At 42.8% G+C, this 23,238-nt stretch overlaps 2 protein-coding genes across 11 annotated transcripts in view; both read right to left on the bottom strand.

Moving 5' to 3' along the window:
- Positions 1-14,815, bottom strand: part of Smim17 (small integral membrane protein 17) — a 37,205-nt gene extending 22,390 nt beyond the window's left edge. For 4 of the 7 annotated variants that reach the window (XM_031385306.1, XM_031385312.1, XM_031385307.1 and 1 more), the window contains exons 1-2: positions 14,689-14,815; positions 13,546-13,676 (exon numbers count right to left, since the gene is read on the bottom strand). In XM_031385306.1, the coding sequence (XP_031241166.1) occupies positions 13,546-13,676; positions 14,689-14,740 (183 nt within the window). In that variant the 5' untranslated portion in view covers positions 14,741-14,815. Of the gene's footprint in view, positions 1-13,545; positions 13,677-14,342 lie in introns of all 7 variants that reach the window. The other 3 variants (XM_031385310.1, XM_031385311.1, XM_031385308.1) reach the window with 2 other exon arrangements.
- Positions 14,816-17,604: 2,789 nt separating this feature from the next.
- LOC116101597 (zinc finger protein 28) overlaps positions 17,605-23,238 on the bottom strand; it is a 12,079-nt gene continuing 6,445 nt past the window's right edge. For 2 of the 4 annotated variants that reach the window (XM_031385253.1, XM_031385252.1), the window contains 3 exons: positions 22,278-22,438; positions 20,523-20,637; positions 18,162-20,005 (listed from right to left, as the gene is read on the bottom strand). In XM_031385253.1, coding sequence (XP_031241113.1) covers positions 18,309-20,005; positions 20,523-20,637; positions 22,278-22,438 — 1,973 coding nt within the window. In that variant the 3' untranslated portion in view covers positions 18,162-18,308. Of the gene's footprint in view, positions 20,006-20,522; positions 20,638-22,277; positions 22,439-23,129; positions 23,226-23,238 lie in introns of all 4 variants that reach the window. The other 2 variants (XM_031385251.1, XM_031385254.1) reach the window with 2 other exon arrangements.

Below are 23,238 nucleotides of genomic sequence, written 5' to 3'. Positions count from 1 at the left end.
GGAGGGAGGGAGGGAGGGAGGGAGAGAGATAGAGAGGCAGAGAGACAGAGAGACAGAGAGACAGAGAACAAGAACAGTGAAGAGGGTATCTGGAATCTTAAGACAATATTTCAACTTTACTCAGACTTTACTCCCAGGTCCCCTTCCCCACCTTGGGTCATGCTTCTCCATTAGTGATAGATACAATCTTCATGGATACGCTTACACTTCTGTGCAATATAACAACACTATTTATTCCACTTATTTTTTTCTTTCGGTTTTTCTTGAGACAAGGTCTCATGTAGCCTAGGTTAACCTCAAACTTGCTATATCACTGAAGGTGGCCTTGAACTACTGACCTGCCTTGACCTCCCGAGAGCTGGAATGACAAGTGTGTGCCACTATTTGTAACTTGCTTAGCATTTTTATTTTAAAGTAATTCACTTTCCTAAAAACTTTTCAGAAGTGTGGTGATTTGAATAAAATTGGCCCCTACAGGCTCATATATTTGAACACTTAGGGAGTGACATTAGGAGGTGTGGCCTTGTTACAGTAGGTGTAGGTTTGTTGGATGAAATGTGTCAGTGGGAGTGGATTTTGAGGTTTCAAATGCTCAAGCCATGCTCAATGCCACTCTCTCTTCATGCTGCCTGGAGACCCTCCAGCACCAGGTCTGCCTGTATGCCGCACTTGCTGGCATAATGATGATGGACTCAACCTCTGATCTATATAAGCCAGCCCCAATTAAATTGTTTTCTTTAGAATAGTTGCTGTGGTCATGGTGTCTCTTTACAAAAATAGAAACCCCAACTAAGACAAGAAGTAAGTTTATTTACTTGCAGTTCTGGGAATTGAACCTAGGGTCTCAGACATGATGGCTGGCTGCATAGTAGGCAAGCACTCTCCTATTAAGTATCCTCAGCCCCCTTTCTAACTTGTTGAGACATGGTGTCTTAGTTAGGGTTTTGTTGCTGTCAAGAGATATCATGACAAAGGCAACTCTTTATTTTAAGATTTATTTATTTTATGTATATGAGTACACTGTCACTGTCTTCAGATATACCAGAAAAGGGTATCAGATCCCATCAAAGATGGTTATGAACCACCATGTGATTGTTGAGAATTGAACTCAGGACCTCTCGAAGAGCAGTCAGTACTCTTAACCACTGAGCCATCTCTCCAGCCCCAAAGGTAACTCTTATAAAGACAACATTTAATTGGAGCTAACTAAACAGTATCAGAGGTTTAGTCCATTATCTCCATGATGGGAAAAATAGCAGAGCAGGTAGACAAGGTGCTGGAGAAGCCAAGAGTTTTACATCTTGATCTATAGGCAGCCAGGAGACACCTCACTGGGTGGAGCTTAAGCATAAGAGACCTCAGAGCCTCCCTCCACAATGACACACTTCCTCCAACAAGCCCACACCTACTTCAGTAAGGCCACACCTCCTAATAGTTCCACACCCTGTGGGCCAAACATTCAAATGCATGAGTCTATGGGAGCCAAACCTTCCAAACCACCACACATGGTCTCACCAAGTTGCCCAGATTGGCTTTGTACTAACTTTGAGCCCAGACAGAGCTTCTGTGATCTTCCTGCCTCAGCACCCCAAATAGATTCTATTACAGACCTCTCCCACCAAGACAAGCCAAAAATTCCTTTAATGGCAAATTGAACCACATTCCAGTGTGCAGAAAGGTAGTTTCGTGTGCCAATGGCCTAGATGGAAATAAAAGGAAGACAGATTAACCACCGCTGTATGCCACTACCTGGGGTGATAGATTCCATCATTGGGGTTTCCCTCTCTCCCTTTCTCTTTTCATTGCTTCCTTTCCACCCCCCTTCTCTCTGAGATAGTGACTCACCACGAAGCTTTGGCTTGCCTGAAACTTAACATGTAGACCAGGCTGGCCCCAAACACACAGATTAGCCTACCTATGCCTCTCAAGAGCTTGGGCTAAAGGTGTGTGCCACCATGCCTAGCACTGTTCTGTATCCCTCATTACCATGCTGTTACATAATGTACCATGAATGGCATCACAAATTATCAAGAGGTAAAGCAAAAATATTTCACTCCCATGAGCCTTTTCCTTTCGGTGACCATGTTACACGTTTTACATTGTGATAAATCATTGCTCTGAGTATGGTGACTACATGATGAGTTGTTGTTAACTCTTCCCAGTAACGTATCAAGTCAGGAGGATTGGTTGATCTTGGAAATCGCAACAAAATCCCAAACCTTGGGCCATGACTTGACCAAGTTATGGGTCCCGTAAGCATCTTGTTGGGGTTTCATGATTAACTGACAAAACACTGATCAATGTAAGGCTAGGATTTCATTCAATCACTCATTTAAAACATTCGTTCAGCAAATATTTATTAGACAATTATTCTTGGTGATCATGACAATGAGTATCTGTGGCTCAACAATGTATGACCTTTAAATACATATAATATTTGTTTTATTATTGAATGTGTGCATGTACACACATGCACATGAAGTGGTATGCTTGTGAAAGTCACTTGCTGAAACTGGCTCTCTCCTTCCACCATGTGGGTCCCAGGGACTGAACTCCAGTCACCAAGCTTGGCAGCAATAACCTTTACCCACTGACAATATGGGCTAGAAGGGTACATTCTAATGATGAAAGGACACAAGAGACACACAAAGCAATAAAATGTAACTCATATAAAATGAAATGGGTCAGTGTGATAGTGACTCTAAGGGTCTGTCCACCTACTTATCTACTTATCTATCATCTTTTTCTCAGTAGGGGTGGGGGCAACTGGAGGTGGAAACTAGGGCCTCATGTATGATAGGCAAGTGTTCTTCCACTGAGCTACCAGAGCCCAGAGAAGACCTAAGTGGCGTTTGAACTGAGACCTAAAAAATGGGAAGGAGCTAGTTAAATAACAATCCATGGCAGAATGAATCAAAGCTACAAAGGACTACAGAGAACAATACTGAAAGAGAGGCTAGACAGGGGACAGAAGTGAGATATAAATTCTGAAAGGCATCCAGGAACTTTAAAGCACAGGAAGGTCATTGGGTTTGATTGTGGGCTGCTTGAGAAGCATTAGCAGAGAACTGAGGAGTGTTAAGATGGACTCTAATCTATATTATGAAAGTGTGCCCAAAATCTCTGTATGGGGAATGAAGCAGAAGGCAGCATGATGGAAAGATTGTGTAAGAGGCTCCTGTAGTGACAGGTGTGAGAGGAAATGGTGGCCTGAAGTGCAGTGGTCATTAGATGGCAAAAGTGGTTATATTTGGGATTCACCATACTGGTGAAGCTGAGAAAGCTGATAAGCAGATAGCTTTGAGGTATAAAAGCAAGGGATGAATCTAGGAAGAGCTGGGCTATGAGCGCATGCAACTGAGTGAGTATTGAGAGGTATCAGTTTTTGTTTCTTTGTTCTGTTTGCAGTGAAAACCCAGACCTGTGTCTGTGGGTGAAGTCCAAGACATCCTTAAAGGAAAAAAAATATCCCCAAGCAGGAACTCTATGATTGAGAGAATGGAAAAATAGTCCTAGGATGCTGCTCAAAAGAAAGTCTGCACTTTGATCTCTGATGCTGAAAGTCCCCTTTGAACAGCCTGCTGTGCTAAGCTAGTGGAATATGCACTGTCTGTCCTGCTGAACTATTTGCAGGTGAACTGTCCCTGGTTCTAACTGGTTTGGGGGTGGAAGGGAAGAGCCAGCTTCCCACTCAACCATCACAGAAACCGCTTTTCTTCAGTGTTGAACAGTCAGGGCTAAACAGCTGTGGGCAGTGTCCACGGTTCTGAAACCAAAAACTACTCTGTCAGTGGTGCTGAACTACGTACGGTTCCTAACATGACACCCGACTACGGCTGCGCTATCCGTGGTGCTGAATCACAGAGCAGCGCATGTGGACTAAAACGTTTGCGGCTGTGTGCTGTCCGCGGTGCTGACTCACGGCGCCATGAATTGCCCTAACCTCAGACCAGCAACTACATGACCTGGTATTGGTACTGTTTTTATGCAGTATAACAGGGAGTCAGACTTCCTTACCTTCCAATGCAGACACCTCAAGTAGCTACCTGCGTAGGAAAAATCCCTGCTGTTGCTTGGAAACACAGCTCTCTGGGAACTGTGGAGAGCACAGGACAGAAAGAAGCTCATTAAGACAAAAACTGCAGAGTCACTTTAAAGAGGCAGCTTTCGTTCTCAATGGAGTAAGGCCAGATGTCTCACTCAAGTAACTCTCCACCTTCATATATAAAGGTGGAGATATATTTAAATTTTATTATACCCTCTGTAAATTTTATTAACAGAGTTTCTAAAACATCCTTAGAAGGCACGCAAAAAAGAAAACAGAGGGAACACGCTTCCCAGGTGCAGGCTGTTGATTTTGAGTATAGTAAAGTGTACTCCTGAGTTCTGAGGATTTTTTTCACGTTGTAGGGTGGGGTCATAAGAAAGGTGTAGTTTCTGGGAGCTAAGGAAGTAGCCCAATAAATAAAAGCACTTGCCATGACAGTGTGAGGACTGTTACTCAGATCCCCAGCACCCATGTGAATGCCATGTGAGTATGGCAGCCTGCCTGTATTCCTACTGGTGTGGGAAGCAGAGATAAGGATACCCCAGGGCAAGCAGGCTAAGCCAGACTATCCAAAATGGTAATCTCTAGGTTCAGTGAGAGGCCTTGCCTTGATATATGATGGTAAGGCGGGCGTGAGGAAGACATCTGACATCAACTTTGGTCTTCCACATACATGTGCATCTTCACACATACATGCACCCATGCATAGTCAAACATGCATACACACAATACACACCTACACATTCAAAACAGAGAGGGGTGTGATTGTTAATTTATAGAGGCATATCATTACTACATATTACTCTGAACATTTGAAAAAATGAACTTTGAGTGGTATTTTCTTGTTTCTAAGATTTATTTGTTTGTTTGTTTGTTTGTTTAATACATATGAGTACACTGTAGCTGTCTTCAGACAGGCCAGAAGAGAGCATCAGATACCTTTATGGATGGTTGTGAGCCACCATGTGGTTGCTGGGAACTGAACTCAGGACCTCTAGAAGAGCAATCAGGGCTCTTAACCACTGAGCCATTTCTCCAGCACAAAGTTTTGCAAAAAGTTTTGCAATTTAAAAATGCTTCAGGTATCCGTACTTTAAAATGTAACCAAAGCTACATTGTACAGTATCTTTGTTGTCTTTTGTATCCCTTAAGAACAGACATATCTACTACTGTCTGTCAGAATTAGTCTTGAGTTATGCATGTTCTGAATTGTGCAGGCTCTTTTAAGAAAAAGTCACTAGAATAAAATCCACCCCCTCCCTGAAAACATGAATGTATGTGTGTATATATATGTATATATACACACACACACACATATATGTGTATATGTGTGTATATATATATGTATATATACATATTCATACATACATTTATACCTAAATGAAGATTTGGTCACCAGGAATGTCCCCAGGGAGAGGTACAACAGCAAAGGTATGAGGAACCTGTGTCCTAAAATGGCCCCACTGATCAGAACTCACTTGTAATACAGCATTAATGTTTTTAACTTATTTTTAACTTATATTGTGTCAGTCAGAGGACAGTTTGAGGAAACCAGTTCTCTCCTTCCACTACATGGATCCCAAGATTGGCAGCAAGTGTTGCCCTATCTCACCTTGAAGGATTTTCTTCTCATGTCCATCCCATCAATCAAACTGTTAAGTGTCCCTCATTATTCTCTCATTTCCAGAATGCAGAACTAGAGGGACAAGGGGTCAAATAAAACGTGCTTGGAGCTACTCAACTGGGCTCAGAATCTTCTCCCTCTTGCTTCTTCTCCAACCACACTTTGAATTTGCACAGCTTGTCATAACATCTTCTGCATGGCGATGGGAGTTCTGACCGTGATGAGTTTATAAAACCTACTGTACCCAGACCTCCATGCAGCTGACCTTGGTATCACTGCTCTCGTAGAAGGAGAGAGATGTAGATTCTCCTCTTACAAGCTTTTATTAATTGTAGCAGTTCTCAAAGTACTAGCATTGCCTGGGATGCTTATTAAAATATTACTCAGGATACTGACTCCAGGTCACAGATTCTCTGGGTCACTCCACCAGGAACTGCAGAATCATAGCAGAAATATCAAGGTGACAGGAACCAAACAGCTGGGCACATCACATCTACAGGCACGAGTACAACAGGATGACTGTAAACACGCCTAGTCCAGCTCTCTTTCTCTAAACTTAAGTGGTCTAGGGCCCAAGCTCAGAAAATGGCATTCAAACTAAACCTACCTTCAGCTCTTTTTTTAAAACTATTTTTTTAAAGATTTATTTTATGTATGTGAATACACTGTGGTTCTCTTCAGACACACCAGAAAAGGGCATTGCAATCCATTAAGATGGTTATAAGCCACCATGTGGTTGCTGGGAATTGAACTCAAGACCTCTGGAAGAGTAGTCAGTGCTCTTTGCTGCTGAGCCATCTCTCCACCCACCTTCATGTCCTTTTTTTTTTTTTAAAGATTTATTTTATTTATTTTATGTGTATGAGTACACTGTAGCTGTACAGATGGCCATGAGCTATCATGTGTGTAGCTGCTGAGAATTGAACTTAGGACCTCTGCTGGCCCTGCTCACTCTGGCCCCACTCTCTCCAGTGTAATTCACTGTAACTGTCTTCCAATGCACCAGAAGAGGGTGTCAGATCACATTAAGGGTGGTCGTGAGCCACCATGTGGTTGCTGGGATCCAAACTCAGGACCTTCAGAAGAGCAGTCAGTGCTCTTACCGGCTGAGCCATCTCGCCAGCCCCACCTTCATGTCTTTAATCAGTATGACTGACAGAATTCTCATGGTCTTGGTTAGACCACCGATTCTTCTTTAGACACTTATATCATGATCTTATTGTCCGTTTGTTTCTGGTAGCTATGGCTCCTCCCTCATCCTCTGCCTCCAATGTCCATTCAAGGTTGCCCTCACCCAGTACTCCCTAAAGACTCCTCTAAATTTATCTTGGTACACAGTATTTATTTATCACATAGCACTGAAGTGTTTGTTTTCTCTCAACCAACCTGAAACCATTTTGTACCATGCTCTATCCCCAGCACCCAAAACTGTACCTGATCATTGCTAAATGGTCACCATCACCAGAATGAGTTCGGCAGCCATGAACAGTACACTGCAATCCTGCAATCGTTCCTATAATCCCAACTATGTACAGTCAGAATCAGGCTGTCCACGTAAGATACATTGGGGTTGTTGCACTATCAACAAACTTGCATATTTAACTTGAGAAACATGTTTACCCAACAACTTCTATGAGATACATCTAGCTTCTCTAATACTTGTTTTGAAAAAGGGTCTCCACTGTGAAAACCAGACTGGCCTCGAACACACAGAGATCTTCCTTTCCCTTCTAGGTGCAGGGATCAAAGGCACACGCCACCACACTCAGCTGCATCTATGCTGTGTTTAAAGGTTAAAGCATTGAACCACATGTTCAGTTGACTGTATAGTTATTCACCTATTGAAGCTTTCTCCTTTGTTTTCAATACTGTCCCCTGGAAAAATTTTCACACTAACAACAACAGAATGCTATTCTGATTGGCTTATTCTGTCAGATGAGGAGAGCTCAGTATCAACAATGTTATCTGCAATATTTACATTCTTACATAAAGAGTGGTAAAACACCATTTTACCTCATGAGGCACCTTTACAGCCACCTGGGAGAGCAAAGGCTTCTCTCTCCTCCAAAACTGTAGGTTTTCTAGTTTTGATCCACTGTTTTTTTTTTTTCCTACAGCTCCATATAAGGCAAGGTTTCACTACATAGCCCTGGAACCCACTATATAGACCAGGCTGGCCCTGAACTCCCAGAGATTGCCCTATCTCTGCCTCTCTGCCTCGAGAATGATGGGGGTTAAAGGAATGTGCCACCACAGCAAGCCAAGGAAAGGTTTACTCCAATAGTTAACTCTAATAGTTCATTTAGCACTAACTATACACCCAGGATTGCATGTCTATTTTCCAAAGAATACATTTTAAATGGAAAAGAAACATGATCATGTATTTTTATTTTTAAAAGATAAAACTGGTTGTAGTGTCAAATGCACTTATTAGGTGGCATTAGAACAGGCACAAGATGGACAAGTTTCCTATTATCACAGAAACACGGATGACATGGTTGTCTTGCACAATATCATGTGGACTGAAAAAGGGCATTTAGAGGCTGAAACTACAAGCCTTGGTGGCATGGGAGTGAGAAAGAAATGCCTGAGGCTGACCCTTCAGGATGAGTATGCTGATGGTGAGCAAGATATACACTCTGTCTGAAGGCTTTTACACATTTACATCCCTATTTTCCTATGTGCATTCTCTGATGCTCAGAAGAGTGGGCACCCTGGCTAAAGGCTTACCCACAGGCAATACATTCATAGGGCTTCTCTCCAGTATGGATGCACTGATGAAGAGGAAGGGTTGATATTCTGTTAAATATTTTCTCATAGCCATTACATTTTATCTGTTTTTCTCCAACATCATGTATAAACCTATTTTCTTATCTATTTCAAAAGTATGCATTTTTCTTCCCTGGGAAATGTCTGACTTAGACAAGATAGTATAATGTAGCTGTCTCTTTTTATAACAGCATCTATGTAAGTGCTACGCCTAAGATGTGTTTTCTGACCAACTGACTACATTTCAAAAAGTCTTCATATCTCCAGTTTTCTCCTACTGTGCAGCAGCACAGGGCACACTTTGTAAGTCTTTCCACGATTCTTGCCTTAGAAAATTGGTTTTTATAAATATCCTAATTTGAATGTAATGTGTTAGTCACCCACATGTTCCAGGTCTGAAAGATAGTGGCCAATACTTACTTTACTACATGTCAGAAAGAAACCCTGTCAACCAAATGGTTATTGGAGCCCAGAAGAGGCTTCACTGTCTCTTAAACAAAATTAGATGCCACAACCATCCATGCACACCTGAAATAAACCAGCAGTGGCCGGGAGCCAATATTATATACAGCCTTTTCTTTGCACCAGTCTTTGCATCTGGAATTTATCCACAACTTACATTTTTGGTGGTTTTGTTAAACTCTGTTATCAAATAACCTGCTGTTTTCATCAACAATGATTTTGGTAAGCTCCCCTTTTCATCTGGTATTAGAATATTTTTTAAAGCCTTATGTGTATGACTATTTTCCCTGCATGGAGGTGTATGCACCACATATGTACCCGGTACGTTAGGAGGCTAGAAGAGTACATCAGAACTGGAGTGACAAATGGCTGTGAGCCACCAAGTCAGTGCTGAGAACCAAACTCAGGTCCTTTGCAAGAGCAGCAAGTGCTCCTAACCACTGAGCTATCTCTCTAACCAGAGCTTGCATTCTTATTATATACCCCAAGTTTCACTGTAAGTAACATGGAGGGTATTTCTCCTTTAAGGTTTTATGGATTTGTGAGACCATTTAGATTGCAGCTTATTCTCTTTTGGGGAATGTGGCAGCTCAGAAACAACTTCCTGCATTGCTTTCTGACCTATCTCTTTTATCTGCTGTGCTCATCTGTACCTCTGCATTCTCCTAGAACACTACCCATTTCACCTAGATTTTCAGATTACTGACAGAAAGTTGTGGAAAACAGATTATATGATTTTGTTTTATTTACTTAAACTGGGGGAGGGGTGGACATTGAGGGTCAAATCTAAGGCCTTGCATAGGTAAACCCACACCCTAGCTCTTCATGATTCTTTTAAGTCCTTTGTGTTTGTGGTTTTATATATTTTCACTCACTTGTCCTCAGCTTATGTGTTTTATTGCTTTCCTTATAGACAAGCATATTTAATTTGACTAGATACACAGTTTCCCTGTCCAGTTACTCCTACTCTGATCTCTAGAAACAATGAGTACTGATAAGTTATTTTGGTATTACTTAATTCATTTTGTTCTTTTATCTCAAATTATATGCTTAATTGTCCTGCTTTTCAGCTGCTGTGATCAAACACTCTAAACGTAGGAAAGAAAGGGATTTATTTCAGCTTACACTTCCAGGTCACAGTCTATCACTGAGGGAAATCAGGGCAAGACCCAGGCAGAAACTGAAGTAAATACTGCCCCCTGACTCTCTGGCTCTCTGGCTCACGCTCAGCTTGCTTCTTTATAAGGCTTAAGCCCACCTCATCAGAATTATGGAAACACCAGTAGAAGAGAAGTTAAGAAACAGACTTTGGTATGTATAGGAAATAAATAAAGGTAAATGTGGTAGGTTGTATCAGTGGAGAAGAAACTCAAAAAGTGCTACTATAGCCAGTATCAATTTGGGAGAGTCTGAGAGGATTTGGCAACAAATACCAAAGAGAAGAAGCTCTTGAGTATAACTTCTCCAGCTCTAATCGTCATGCACCTGCCTGGGCACAGACCTCTGGACAACTCTCCTATTACCCACAGCTCCTTCTCTTGCTCCAAGAAGATCACATCTGGCATTAGAAATGCAAAGACCTGCCGGGCGGTGGTGGTGCACACCTTTAATCCCAGCACTTGGAAGGCAGAGGCAGGCGGATCTCTAAGTTCGAGGCCAGCCTGGTCTACAGAGTGAGTTCCAGGATAGCCAGAGCTACACAGAGAAACTCTGTCTCGAAAAACAAACAAACAAAAGAAATGCAAAGACCTTGGAGTGGAGTAATGGTTCAGTGGTTAAGAGCACTGACTACTCTTCCAGAGGACCCAGGTTCTATTCCCAGTACCTACATGGAGGCTCACAACCATTCATAACTCCAGTTCTAGGGTATCCAATGCCCCTGTCTGACCTTTATGCACTCATAGATGCAAAAAATTAAATAAATAAAATAAATATTTTGAAAAAAATAAATACATAAACCTGTATATAAAATATGAAAGCTGACTGTGAAGTTTGTAAGCAAGAGCTACACCTGGTCTACACGGTCTTAAAGAGGGACCATGTCAGAAAACAATAAAGGCATGAGAAGATATGGAGTCACGATGAGCACCAGTGCTACCCTTACCCACTGCCACCAGGGTCCTGTGCTTGTCCAGCATCACCTTCCTGTACAGACTCAGCCATTCCCACTCATCTTGGGAGAAGTTTATGGCCACATCTATAAAAGTTATTAAGCCCTAAAATGACACAAACAAACTCTTAGCTGAGGTTCCTGGGTTCACTGGCTCTAGGGCAAAGAGTTACACTGTTCTCCTTACAGAATAAAGGAATGTTCAAGCAACTGCACCAAGGGTCTGAAGGACGTAGGTGAAATACTCACCAGCTGCCCCCTGGTCAGGCTGGATGTATTTTTTCAATGGGAAAACACTTCATTCCAGATACAACTCAGGCATTATACAAGTCCTCTGACCACTTTCCTCTCCCAGCAGTGAGTCTAACTGAGCTGTTACATCCTCCACAAAGATCCTTCACCAAAGAGGCAAGGACTTAAATAAAATGGACTTTCTGGTGGTTTGAATGAAGAATGTTCCCATACGCTCCGGTATTTGAACACTTGATTCTATAGCTGCCAGAGCTGTTTGGGGAAATTATGGGCACCTTAGGAGATGGAACCTTCTGAAGGAAGTCCATAACTGGGGGAGTGGACTTGGAAAGTCTCTCAAAGGGAAATAAGCACTGCCGAATCCTTAAGCACACATCTTTACTTTAATAGGGAAAGAGAGAATACTGAATACTGACTTGCTCAATGAGGACATGGCTTTAACCAACTTGATTTCATCACTTACACTTATTCCTGGTTCTTCATTTGTAGGAGGACTTCAACTAAGACCATACAACTGATGAAAGAGAAGTTGTGGAGACCAGGCTGCAAGAATACAACTCAGAAATACACCAGCACAACACAAACACACACAAACACACACACACACATACACACACACACACACACACACACACACACACACACACACACACACCAAGAGACTGAACCCAACGACCAGGTATTCAATGGAAACCTAAAAACATAGCTGAGAATCCCCTTCCACTAGATTTGCAGGCTGAACACAACCAATCAATCCCTCAATGTTTCCTCTAGCCAGACCCATTCATTAAGGTATGTTGCATATTTAATATTCTTTTTCTAATTTAAAAAAAAAATTATCTTATTTTATATGTATGGATGTTTTGACTACACATATGTCTGTGCACCACATGCCAGCCTGCCCCATGGAGGCCAGATAAGAGCATTGGATTCCCTGAGAATAGAGTTACAGACAGTTGTGAGTCATCGGATGGGCATTGATATCAGAAGCCAGGTCCTCTGGAAGAGCAGCCAGTGCTCTTAACCACTGAGCCCTCTCTCCAGTCCTTTTAATACCCTTTTATTTTCCAGAATCTTCAAAAAAAAAAAAAAGTAAGGAGTAATATCACCTTATATATGAAATCTCTAGGAAAGCTTTTCACAAACCAAACAGCCTGTAAGTAATAAGAAGTAGTCACCAAGCTAAGTCTGCCAGACTCCAGCACTCTTTATTCAAGTAGACACTACAAAATACACCTCCCTGTGAAACTAACTAGTCAAGATTTGAAGGGGTGAATTCCTGCAGAAGCCATGTTCCCCAAAGGCTAGAACAAATAGCCCTTGTGGGTTTCAGAGAGCTGTCATGAGACCCGGGTCTCAATTCGCTTTACGACAAATGGGTTTTGATGAAGTCCCTTGTTACCTGCTCTGGTTCATTCCTTTAATCACAGAGGAGGAGCAAAGCTGAATTAATTCTAAAGTTTTTAAAACTACTTATTTTATTGTATAGGTGTGTGTGCCTGAATGCATGTTATGTGCACCACATGCATGCAGAAGCCCAAGGATGTCTGAAGAGAGCATTGGATCTACTGAAACTGAAGTTACAGACTGTTGTAAGCCACCATGTGGGTGCTGGGTACTGAACCCGGATCTTCTATAAGAGCAGCAAGTGCCCTTAACTGCTGGCACATCCCTTCAGCCCCTGATTCTGACTTTTTTAGTATGATTATTGAAAGATTATTATAATAAAAATGAACACTTAACTGAACTCCTATGTGGCAGGGATGGCACCTAATATGTGTGAGATCATTTAACCCTTATGAAATTCTTACGAAGAATATATTAGAATTCTCCATTTAACTTTAGAACTAAGAGTCATTGTCTTACTGTTTTACTGCTGTGAACAGACACCATGACCAAGGCAACTCTTATAAGGACATTTAATTGGGGCTGGCTTACAGGTTCACAGGTTCAGTCAATTATCACCAAAGCAGGAACATGGCATTATCCAGGTAGGCATAGTACAGGAGGAGCTGGGAGTTCTACATCATCATCTGAAGGCTGCTAGCAGAATATTGGCTTCCAGGAAGCTGGGATGAAGGTCTTAAAGTCCACACCCACAGTGACACACATACTCAAACAGAGCCACACCTCCTAATAGTGCCACTCCCTAGGCCAAGTATATCAAACCATCACAGTTATAAAAAGCAAAAACTCTCCTGGAGTGGAAGTTTGAAAACTGAACTCTTGGTGTTACTTAACCATCTGGAATAGCTGTCAAAGGGTGTTAAAAATACCTACCTTATATAGGCCCTGAGGGGATTTCATGACAGCAAGAAAGGAGGGGATGCTGGAGTAATCTGCTGATTCTGAATCCTGCCTCTTCCACTTCCTGGTGATGACTTGTTCCCTTTGTGCTTCAAAGTCTTCATCTGTTAAAAAAAAAAAAAGTGACTAAATATTTCCTACTTTATACTTTCTATTAATACTCCCCAAAGGTCTTAGAATTATCATGAGACCCAGCCTGTGTCTCTCACATAATAAGCACTCAGTAAACATTAGCTGTTGTAACTCTGTCAAGGGAAACAAGCATGGTGTGCTGGAATGAATGCAACACTTTAAGTGGCTCAGAGGACTATGAACAGCAATTCTTTCCCCTCCCTCTTTGTTACCAGGGTGGGCAGTGAGAGAAAGGAAGTAAGAGAAGCTTAGGGAAAGGTGAATACATTCTTGCACAAAATAAAAGCTTGGAAGCCCTTGGCATTTCTCAATAAAGCTGTGTGTCTCCTCTCCAACCCTAGTCTTGGTGTATCGTGACAGGACAAGGACCTGGCAGGTGAAAAACTAATGTTAGTGTACAGCACCCTGAAGGAATACAGCAGAGTCTGGTTAAGTAACTCTGGGCAAGTCAAGATCCCTCCTGAATTTGGCTCCATAGTATAAACCAAAGTGACCTTCCAAATCTTCAGACTGGAGTTTACCAGCACTAGAGACCACCGACACCCTCTAGCACTTGGCACTCCAAATAACATCTTCCTCAAATCTCAACTTTTCTCTTTTTTTTTTTTAACCAGACCCAAACTATCTCTCATTTTTACCTAAGTAGGGGTTGCTTCTAGAAGGGTCCTGAGCTCTGTCTCCTCCAGAAAGGTCAAGCAAGAAATACTTCCGCTGCCTGCACACTGTCTCTGGATTCTTGAGTTTGCCACCTGAGATCAAGAATCTGTGGGTGAAAGGGTATCGCCTCAACCACTTCGACGTGTTTCACTCATTCCAATACACACAATGGTTCCTCACAAGCTGCTGGGACTTGAAAGCAAGCCGGGAGGCACATGCCCCGCCCACCATGCGTCCCGTTTCACACTTCCCCGCAGTCTCCTTCCAGACAGTCCCACATCCCCGCATTCGCACAAAAGACATATGTCAGTTCCACGAAGGCCAGACCACTCTTGCGCGGTCCAGGACACCACTCCTCCCAGACCAGTCTAACTTCCATCCCGAATTCACCAAGACAGGTTTGAATCGTCCATGACTTCCGGTTTATACCGGAGGTGGGCGAGTGGTCCCTCGCAATGGCACTTGGGATATGTAGTCCTCGCTCGGCAAATATTGATCAAGATTTTCACAAAAGAATGACAAGAAGCCTCTTCAATAGGTCAATTGATCGACACTCTTTCCCCTAGTTATGTTCCCCGTTTTAGAATACAGTCAATAGAAACCTCTCAGCCTCCTGTCTGAGTGCAGAGGAACAGGCGGACCATAGAACACCCATTCTATCGGCTTGGGAAGATGAGGCCTGGATGTAACTAAAATGAGAAGCTTTAAAGCCAAGGAGGCAGTTGTGCCTTCTGCAGTAGAAGACAGCTGAAGGCAGTGAGTGAAATTTAGAAGGCATCAGGGACACAGAGTAAAAGATAGGAGAAAAATATTTGATTTTGATTTGTGTACAAATCAATTTCATTCTTTAGCTTCCTGACATAACCCACCCTAATCCCCAGGTCTACCTCTCTCTACAAGGCTGAACATTCCAAGACTACACATCTCCACCCTATTAAGGGCTTTACTTTCAGTGACAAAAGTGTTTGACGCGACAGGTAGGAGCTTCAGAACAGATAAGGGAGGCCCACCTGTCCCTTATGCCCCAGGCAGATAGATAGATGTTCACATAATTAAAGCATACTCTTAAAGTCACTACTAGCTAGGCACGGCAGTACAAACCTTTAATCCCAGCACTCAGGAGATAAGATTAGGCAGGCTGATCTCTGAGTTGGAGCAGAGTCTGGTCTACATAGTATGAGTTCCAGGACAACCAGGGCTATGTAGAGGTTCTGTCTCAAAAATAAACAAGTATACAAACGAAAGTCATTACTACTATTAATGTAAAGTTGTTTAAATTCGTAGAAGCACCCCTGGTGTTGTTCATTTTCTTGTTACTAGGCAAAGATGTTGGATGCCATCTGAGCCTCCAAATGGCAGCTACTGTGCTCTCCCTCTCCCTCTCTTGCTGACTTTAAGCAAAAGGACTGTCAGTCAAAACAGCCAAATAGACTACCTCTATGTAAACACTGGACATTTTGAAAACTCAAGGCATACCTTGAGTATGCCACTATGGTAGCTGACTTCTCAAGCCCCTAAAAGCACAGACATAGCCAGGGTTGTTCCCAACAGCCCATATACCGTAAGCCCCAGTGAACTCTAAATTGCAGCTTCTTAAGCTGCCTAACTGAATATAAACACTGAAAAAGATGCAATCAACAGTAGGCTTCTGAATGTACAACTAAAAATTCAGATTTCAACATGTAACCAACCTGAGGTCTTTCTGGTAGCAATCTCCCATGTCGCATCACACAGCTCCATTGCAGCCTTGGCTCTGAATACCTCATTTGTGTACTTTGTTCTATGGATGTTGCTACACCACACAGTGCCAACATCAGCTGAGACATGAGACTTGTATGATATGAACTGCAGTGTCTATACTACAGATACAAAACTTGCTGTTCTCACAGTAACATAAAATGAAAGGAGACTAAATATTTGCCTCCTGACATTCCTTAACATGTATTAAATAAGTATATCTTTGATTGGATTAGCATATTTAATTTTTTAAATCCCTGTGCTGAGTTGCTCTCTTGAGGATCTAGTGCTCTCTCCTGGCCTCTGTGGGTACACAAACATATGTGGTGTGTCTTCTCTCTCTCGCTCACTCACTCTCTCTGCCCCCCCCTCTCTCTCTCACACACACACACACACACACACATGCACGCACGCACACGCACGCACACGCGCACACACACACACACACAAAGCCAAGCCTGGTGGTGCATACCTTTAATCCCAGTACTTGGGAGGCAGAGGCAGGTGGATTTCTGAGTTCGAGTCCAGCCTGGTCTACAGAGTGAGATCCAGGACAGCCAGGGCTACACAGAGAAACCCTGTCAAGAATCCTTCCTTCCTTCCTTCTTCATTCCTTCCTTCCTTCCTTCCAAATAGTACCTTAAACAATAAAAATGGGATCTCTATGTGGTTGCATGGGTTTAAAAAAAAATAATAATTTCATCTCTTCATAAATTGATTTATAAATTGTATTTTAACTATCTATTGTATGTGTTTGGGATGCAAATGTGATAGCACTTGTGTGAAGGTTGGAGGACTCTCCTGAGTGAGTTCTCCCCTTCTCCCACCTGAACTGCAAGGATCAAATTCAGGTCATCAGGACTGGCAAGGACACCTTTACCTGCTGAGCCATTGCATTTGCCTAATATTCTTGGGGGGGTTGTTGTTTAGTCAGGGCTTATTATTGCCATGGGGTTAGAAACCTTTATGCATTCTCCTCTACTCTTCAGCTCTAAGCATTTGTGTTGCTATAGGGCCAGACAGTCTCCAGTGCAGCTACTCAATTCTGCCACTGTAAAGAAACAGCCAAAGGCCATTGGTAAACCCCTGACCAGGTGTGGCTCAATAAAACTCTATTTACAAAAACAGGACAACTGTTTTTGCACAGTTCAGTAGGCATTCTCTATAAAGACTCAGGTATCATCTTTTTTCCTCTCTGAGCCAAATGGTCTTCAACACAGGACAATTTTCCCTTTGTAGACAGAAGCACCACAAAAAGTATGTAAATTAATATGTGCCTTCATGCCAATACTACAAACACTGAAATGTAAATTTCACATAATTATAATGTTGAAAATATTTGTCCAATTTAAAACTACATAAACAGATTTTCATAAATTTAAATTATGGGCCCTACAAAAAGAATCAGTGAGCCTCCGACTATAAGTTGGTTTGCTGCCCTCTACTGTAGATCAGTTTACTTCTTTGGAAGTTGACAAAGAATGCATTCACAAACCAGTGACTTTATATAGATCAAATCCTTTGGTTTTCTTTATTTGTTAGAAGTTTTAACTTCCTTGCATTTTTCCCAATACTTTTGATTCATTTGTTCCAAGTAGCCTACATACACTTACGCTGTCTATCCTTTCAGGCTATTGCCAAGTGTACAGGGGAAATTCCTCACTAAGATTCCTTACCTTATAATCGTGTAGTTCGAATCCAAAGCCACGCTACAATTTAGCACTGTTAGATCAGCTGTTTTGTTTTACTTTGAGATAGGGCCTCACTAAGTTGCCTAGGAGATGGCTTTGAATGCATGAACTCTGGGATTGCAGGTGAGCCTACCATACCCCTGGCTTAGAACCAAGTTTTCAAGAAAAAGAAGCCTCATCACCAACTCAGAGAACTCCCTTCCTGTTCTAAACTCTGATTGTTCCTAGCTGCATTCTATTGCACTGTTTCCATCAGAGCTGATCTGAATAAATTTTCCACTTTCAAAAGTAAACTTTTAAAAGACCAGGTTTGTTGAGTACTTGGTATGAATCAGGCACTGTGCTAAGCGCACCTTAGGCTTTAACCAGTGAATACAAGCTTTATATGAGCAAATTAATTACATTTACACTCCAAAAGTAATCCAACCTGGTTGTAACATGAAGGGCTTATGAGAATGAACAAAGGGGCAGAAAGACAAGTTGGTAAACAAGTGTGGTGGAAATATGGAGGTTTTGAGATTATGATGATGACAGTGAGGATGGATTCCAGACGAATCTGGAGAAGAGATCCACAGGATTTGATGTGGAAGGCAAAGATGGGTGAGCAGGTGACTGTCCAGAATGAATCCGCTGACGGTGAGCAAAGTGTGCAGTCTGCCTGAGGGCCCTCCTGCCCCTCCTGTAGTTATGCATTCTCTCTCCAGTATGGACTCTCTTATGTTGGTTAAGGTGTCCAATCTGAATGAAGGTTTTCCTACATTCCTTACACTCATACGGTTTCTTCCCAGAATGAATTCTCTGATGTACACTAAGGGACTGACGGTGGCTAAAGGCTTTACCACATGCACTGCACTCATAAGGTTTCTCTCCGGTGTGACATCTACGATGACAGATAAGGGATGACTTAGTCTTGAATGCCTTCCCACATTCCACACACTCATAAGGCCTCTGGCCAGTGTGAAGTCTCTGATGTTGAGTACAAGATGAGTTATCACCAAAGGCCTTCCCACATTCCAGGCATTTATAGGGCTTCTCTCCAGTATGAACCCTCTGATGTTGAATGAGGTGAGTGGTCTGGCTGAAGGCCTTGCCACATTCCTTACATGAGTATGGCTTCTCTCCCGTATGAGTCTTCTGATGTTGTGCAAGGTGAGCCTTCTGAGTAAATGCTTTCTTACAAACCTTACATTCATAAGGCTTCTCTCCTGTATGAATTCTCTGATGCGTGGCAAGCTGTGAGCTGATGCTGAAAGATTTCCCACATTCCCCACACTCAAAGGGCTTCTCCCCCGTATGGATCCTCACGTGACTAGCAAGGTGTATATTCTGCCTAAAAGCTTTCCCACACTCTTTACATTTAAAAGGCTTCTCTCCAGAATGTACCCTTTGATGCTGAGTGAGGGATGCATGATGGCTGAAGGCTTTTCTGCAAATCTCACACTCATACGGTTTCTCTCCAGTATGAATCCTTTGGTGCACAGTGAGGGATGAGCCATACCTAAAGGATTTGTGACACAATTCACATATGTACGGTTTCTCTCCGGTGTGAATCCTCCTGTGTTGATTAAGCCCTATGTGGTCACTGAAGGCTTTCCCACAATCAATGCAATCGAAGGGTTTCTCCCCAGTGTGATAGTACCTCCAGTGACGGACTAGCGAGGTGTTCTGTATGAAAGCTTTGCCACACTCCAGGCACTCATACGGCTTCTTGCCTGTATGGCACCTCTGGTGTCGTGCGAAGGAGGAACCGTCACTGAAGGCCTTCCCACATTCACTGCATTTATAGGGCTTCTCTCCAGTATGAATTCTCTGGTGAACAGTAAGGGATGAGCTCTGGGTGAAAGTTTTCTTACATTCATTACATTTGAAAAGTTTTTTTCCTGAATAGATTCGAGTTTCTCTTACGACTATTGGATTTGAAGGGAAACTTTTACCTGAGTCACAATTATGACTTCTCTCTTCTGAACTGTTCAAATGAAACCATCTCCCAGAGTTGATACACATACCATCTTTCCCCTCTGAGAAGGCTCTGTTCTGAGTCACTGTCTCTTGCTCAAATGGTGTGTCTTGCCCATTCCTTTCAAACATACACTCAGAATTCTGATTTCTGAAAGTGGAGCACTCAAGTTTAGTGTTCCAAGTTCTGCCTGTTACCAGTTCAGCATGTGAGTCCTGCCTTGGAAGCAAATCCTGGGCTTCCTGCACAGGCTTCTGGCCTGAAATAGAGCAAAAGAACACATCTCCTTTATTATGTATCAAGAGGAAGAGACCTGCTTCTGCCTCCTTACCATATAACCTCTATCTGCCCTGTCCTGCTGGCACGGAGGAGCCACTCAGAAAAACATCTTTGTTTCCCTGTAATACTTGAGTCAAAAATTCCACATTTGACACTCAACACACGCACACACCAGAGAGAGAAAGAGAGAGAGAGAGAGAGAGAGAGAGCTTTCCCTTTCTACAGTCCTCTGCTGATACCCAGCAGTATGCAAAATGAAACCAATGGGACATTTTAACATTTAAAGATGCCCAAGAAACTGGAAGGCTGACAAGCACCAAGGGGTAAAAATAAAAAGAAAACTACAGGGAAATGAGCTGTGAAAGGAAGAGGAATCACTCTGAAATCTAAGGGTGTGATTCTCACTCTTACACACTTGCACACTTTAAAATAATCATTAAACAAAATGTAAGGGCCCCTGAAGACAAGACTCAGACCTGGGAGGGAACAGACCTTACCCAAGGACCCCAGGTCATCAGAGTTCTCCCATGTCACATTCTTACAGAAACTCTTCTGAGCTGACACGAGCTGTGGAGGACTGTCTCTAGCCATATCTGAGTTGTTCTTCAAGCTCTGAAAAGGTATAAACATATTGATGAACCTGGGTGGCTGGCTAGAGAAGGGTGGAATATGTCCATACACTGTAAACGGCAATCTGTGTTACTTGAGCAATTGAGGTTAAAGTTAGATTGTGAATGGCCTTATTTTGTATGTGTGCTAGTGACAGTAGAGGGTGCGGGGGATGTCACAGAGTGGAGTCCTCTGGAAAAACACTCCACTGTCTTCATCAGATCAGCTATATCTGTTTGCATGAGACCAGCAAGAGCAACCTGTGAGCCAGGTGGTGGTGGCGCACGCCTTTAATCCCAGCACTTGGAAAGCAGAGGCAGTCGGATTTCTGAGTTCGAGGCCATCCTGGTCTACAGAGTGAGTTCCAGGACAGCCAGGGCTATACAGAAAGAGAAAACAAACAAACAAACAAACCTCAAAAACAAAAAAACAAGAGAGCAACTTGTGGACTGGTGACATTCTCTTAGAGAGGTGGGAAAGGGTCACAGGGCCCTCACTTGAGATTCCAGCCCCTCCTCCCAGACACTGAATGCAGTTCTGCCCTAACTGCACATGACATCAGAAAGCATACAGGCTGGGGAGGTTTGTTAGAAAGGGATCCATCTATGCCACTGTAGAGGAGCCACAGTTCATAATGGTAAGGACTTTCTGAAGACTTTTTGGGGTCACGCACACTTCTCCCAGCATCTCCTAACCTATGGTCTGGAAGAAAATCCAATAAACACATTAGTTCCCCTGAATGAACTTTGGTGGAACCACACACTAGTTTGCTAGCTAGTTTTATGTCAAGTTAATACAGGCTAGGGTTATTTGAGAGGAGAGAACCTCAGTTGAGGAAATAATCCTACCACAAAGGCCTACAGGCAAGCCTGTAGGATATGTTCTTAATTAGTGATTGATAAGGGAAGGCCCAGCCCATTGTGACTGGTGCCACCCCTGGACCTGTGGTCCTAGATATAAAAAGGTGAGATTTTATAGAACAAAAACATGAGGCTACAACATGGGGAGCAAGCCAGTTAAGCAGCACTCCTCTACAGCCTCTGCAACAGCTCCTGCCTCTAGGTTCCTTGCCTTGCTTGAGCTTCTGTCCTGACTTTCCTGGACAATGGACTACAAGCTGTTATATGAAATAAAACCTTTTTCCCCAAGTTGCTTTGGCTCATGGTATTGTATCACAGCGATAGAAACCTAACTAAGACATTTGGTCATGAAGACCTTGTAATGAGGGGCAGGTGTCTTTATCTTCTCAGGGAAGGAATTCTCCCAGCAGTGAGGAATAGGAGGGCTACTGAGATCCTGCTCACAGTTTTCAGTCATCTGGCCTAAATCAAACATCAGACAACTGAATGGCATGTTTGTGACTCACTCCACTCCCCCTCATACTCTTTTACTGTATGATTCAAGTTACTACCATACCTCTTTCCTCCTCTGTCACAACCTCTCCACAGGAAATAGTGTATTCAAGTAGAAATTTCTCTATTCTCCAAGGAGTCACAAATGCTGCCTGAAGTTTATCCCCAACTTACCCTCTGTGTCTCAAACACTAGCCTCTGACTGTGGCATACATATAAACACACACATTGGTATACTCACCTAAACCTAAACATACACATGCACACACACATAAACACATACCAACCTACCTTGTGTGCCTTGAACACTGCATCACCATCCCAGCTTGCCCGTAACATGGAGCGCTTAGGTCTACGGTGCAGGAGCTGTTTTCTTAGCACTGCCAGGGATAATGTTCCTTCACTTAAGTCCTTTGGAGGGAATTCCTTGGTCTCCTGCATGGCCTTCAAGTCTAAAAGATATTAACAAAGCAAGCAAATAGCTCTTTTTTTTTTTTTTTTGAGACAGGGTTTCTCTGTGTAGCCCTAGCTGTCCTGGAACTCACTCTATAGACCAGGCTGGCCTCAAACTCAGAAATCTGCCTGCCTCTGCCTCCCAAGTGCTGGGATTAAAGGCGTGTGCCATCACTGCCGGACAGCAAACAGCTCTTATTATGTGTTGCATGGGGAGTGGGGGTGCACATGTGGTGCACAGATATACATGCTGGCAAAATACCCATACACACAAGATAATTCTCAAAAATAAAAAATAAAGAGCTAGAGAGATGGCTCAGCTGTTAAGAGTACTCGCTGCTCTTCCAAAAGACCTGAGTTCAATTCCCAACACCTGAATGGTGGCTCACAATTCCAGAAGATCTACTGTCCTCTTCTACCCTTTGCAGGAACCAGGCACGCATGCACTGCAGTGCCCAGATATATGCACAGGCAAAGCACCCACATACATAAAACTAAGTAAATAGATATATCACGAATAAATAAATAAATAAATAAGACTGAGAGGGAAAGGAGGCAAGCAAAGAGAAGTAAGTTATCTACAAGGGCCTGGAGCCATGCTGGAGAGTAGAGAGAAGGTGGAGAGATTCTGAGTCTGAGGGAATGAGCTGGGCTGGCAGCAGCCATACTGTCCCACTTCCTCACACTCACCAGGGCACCAGCCTCTTCTCATCTTTCTTTTCATCATCCAGGGATCCTTTCCTTGTTCCAACAAGGAGATCATATCTGGCTTAGAAGCACAAAGTCCTAGATCCATAAA

Source organism: Mastomys coucha, unplaced genomic scaffold (assembly GCF_008632895.1).
Source record: "Mastomys coucha isolate ucsf_1 unplaced genomic scaffold, UCSF_Mcou_1 pScaffold21, whole genome shotgun sequence".
NCBI classification, from domain to species: domain Eukaryota; kingdom Metazoa; phylum Chordata; class Mammalia; order Rodentia; family Muridae; genus Mastomys; species Mastomys coucha.
This window is presented reverse-complemented; position numbering and strand designations above follow the sequence as displayed.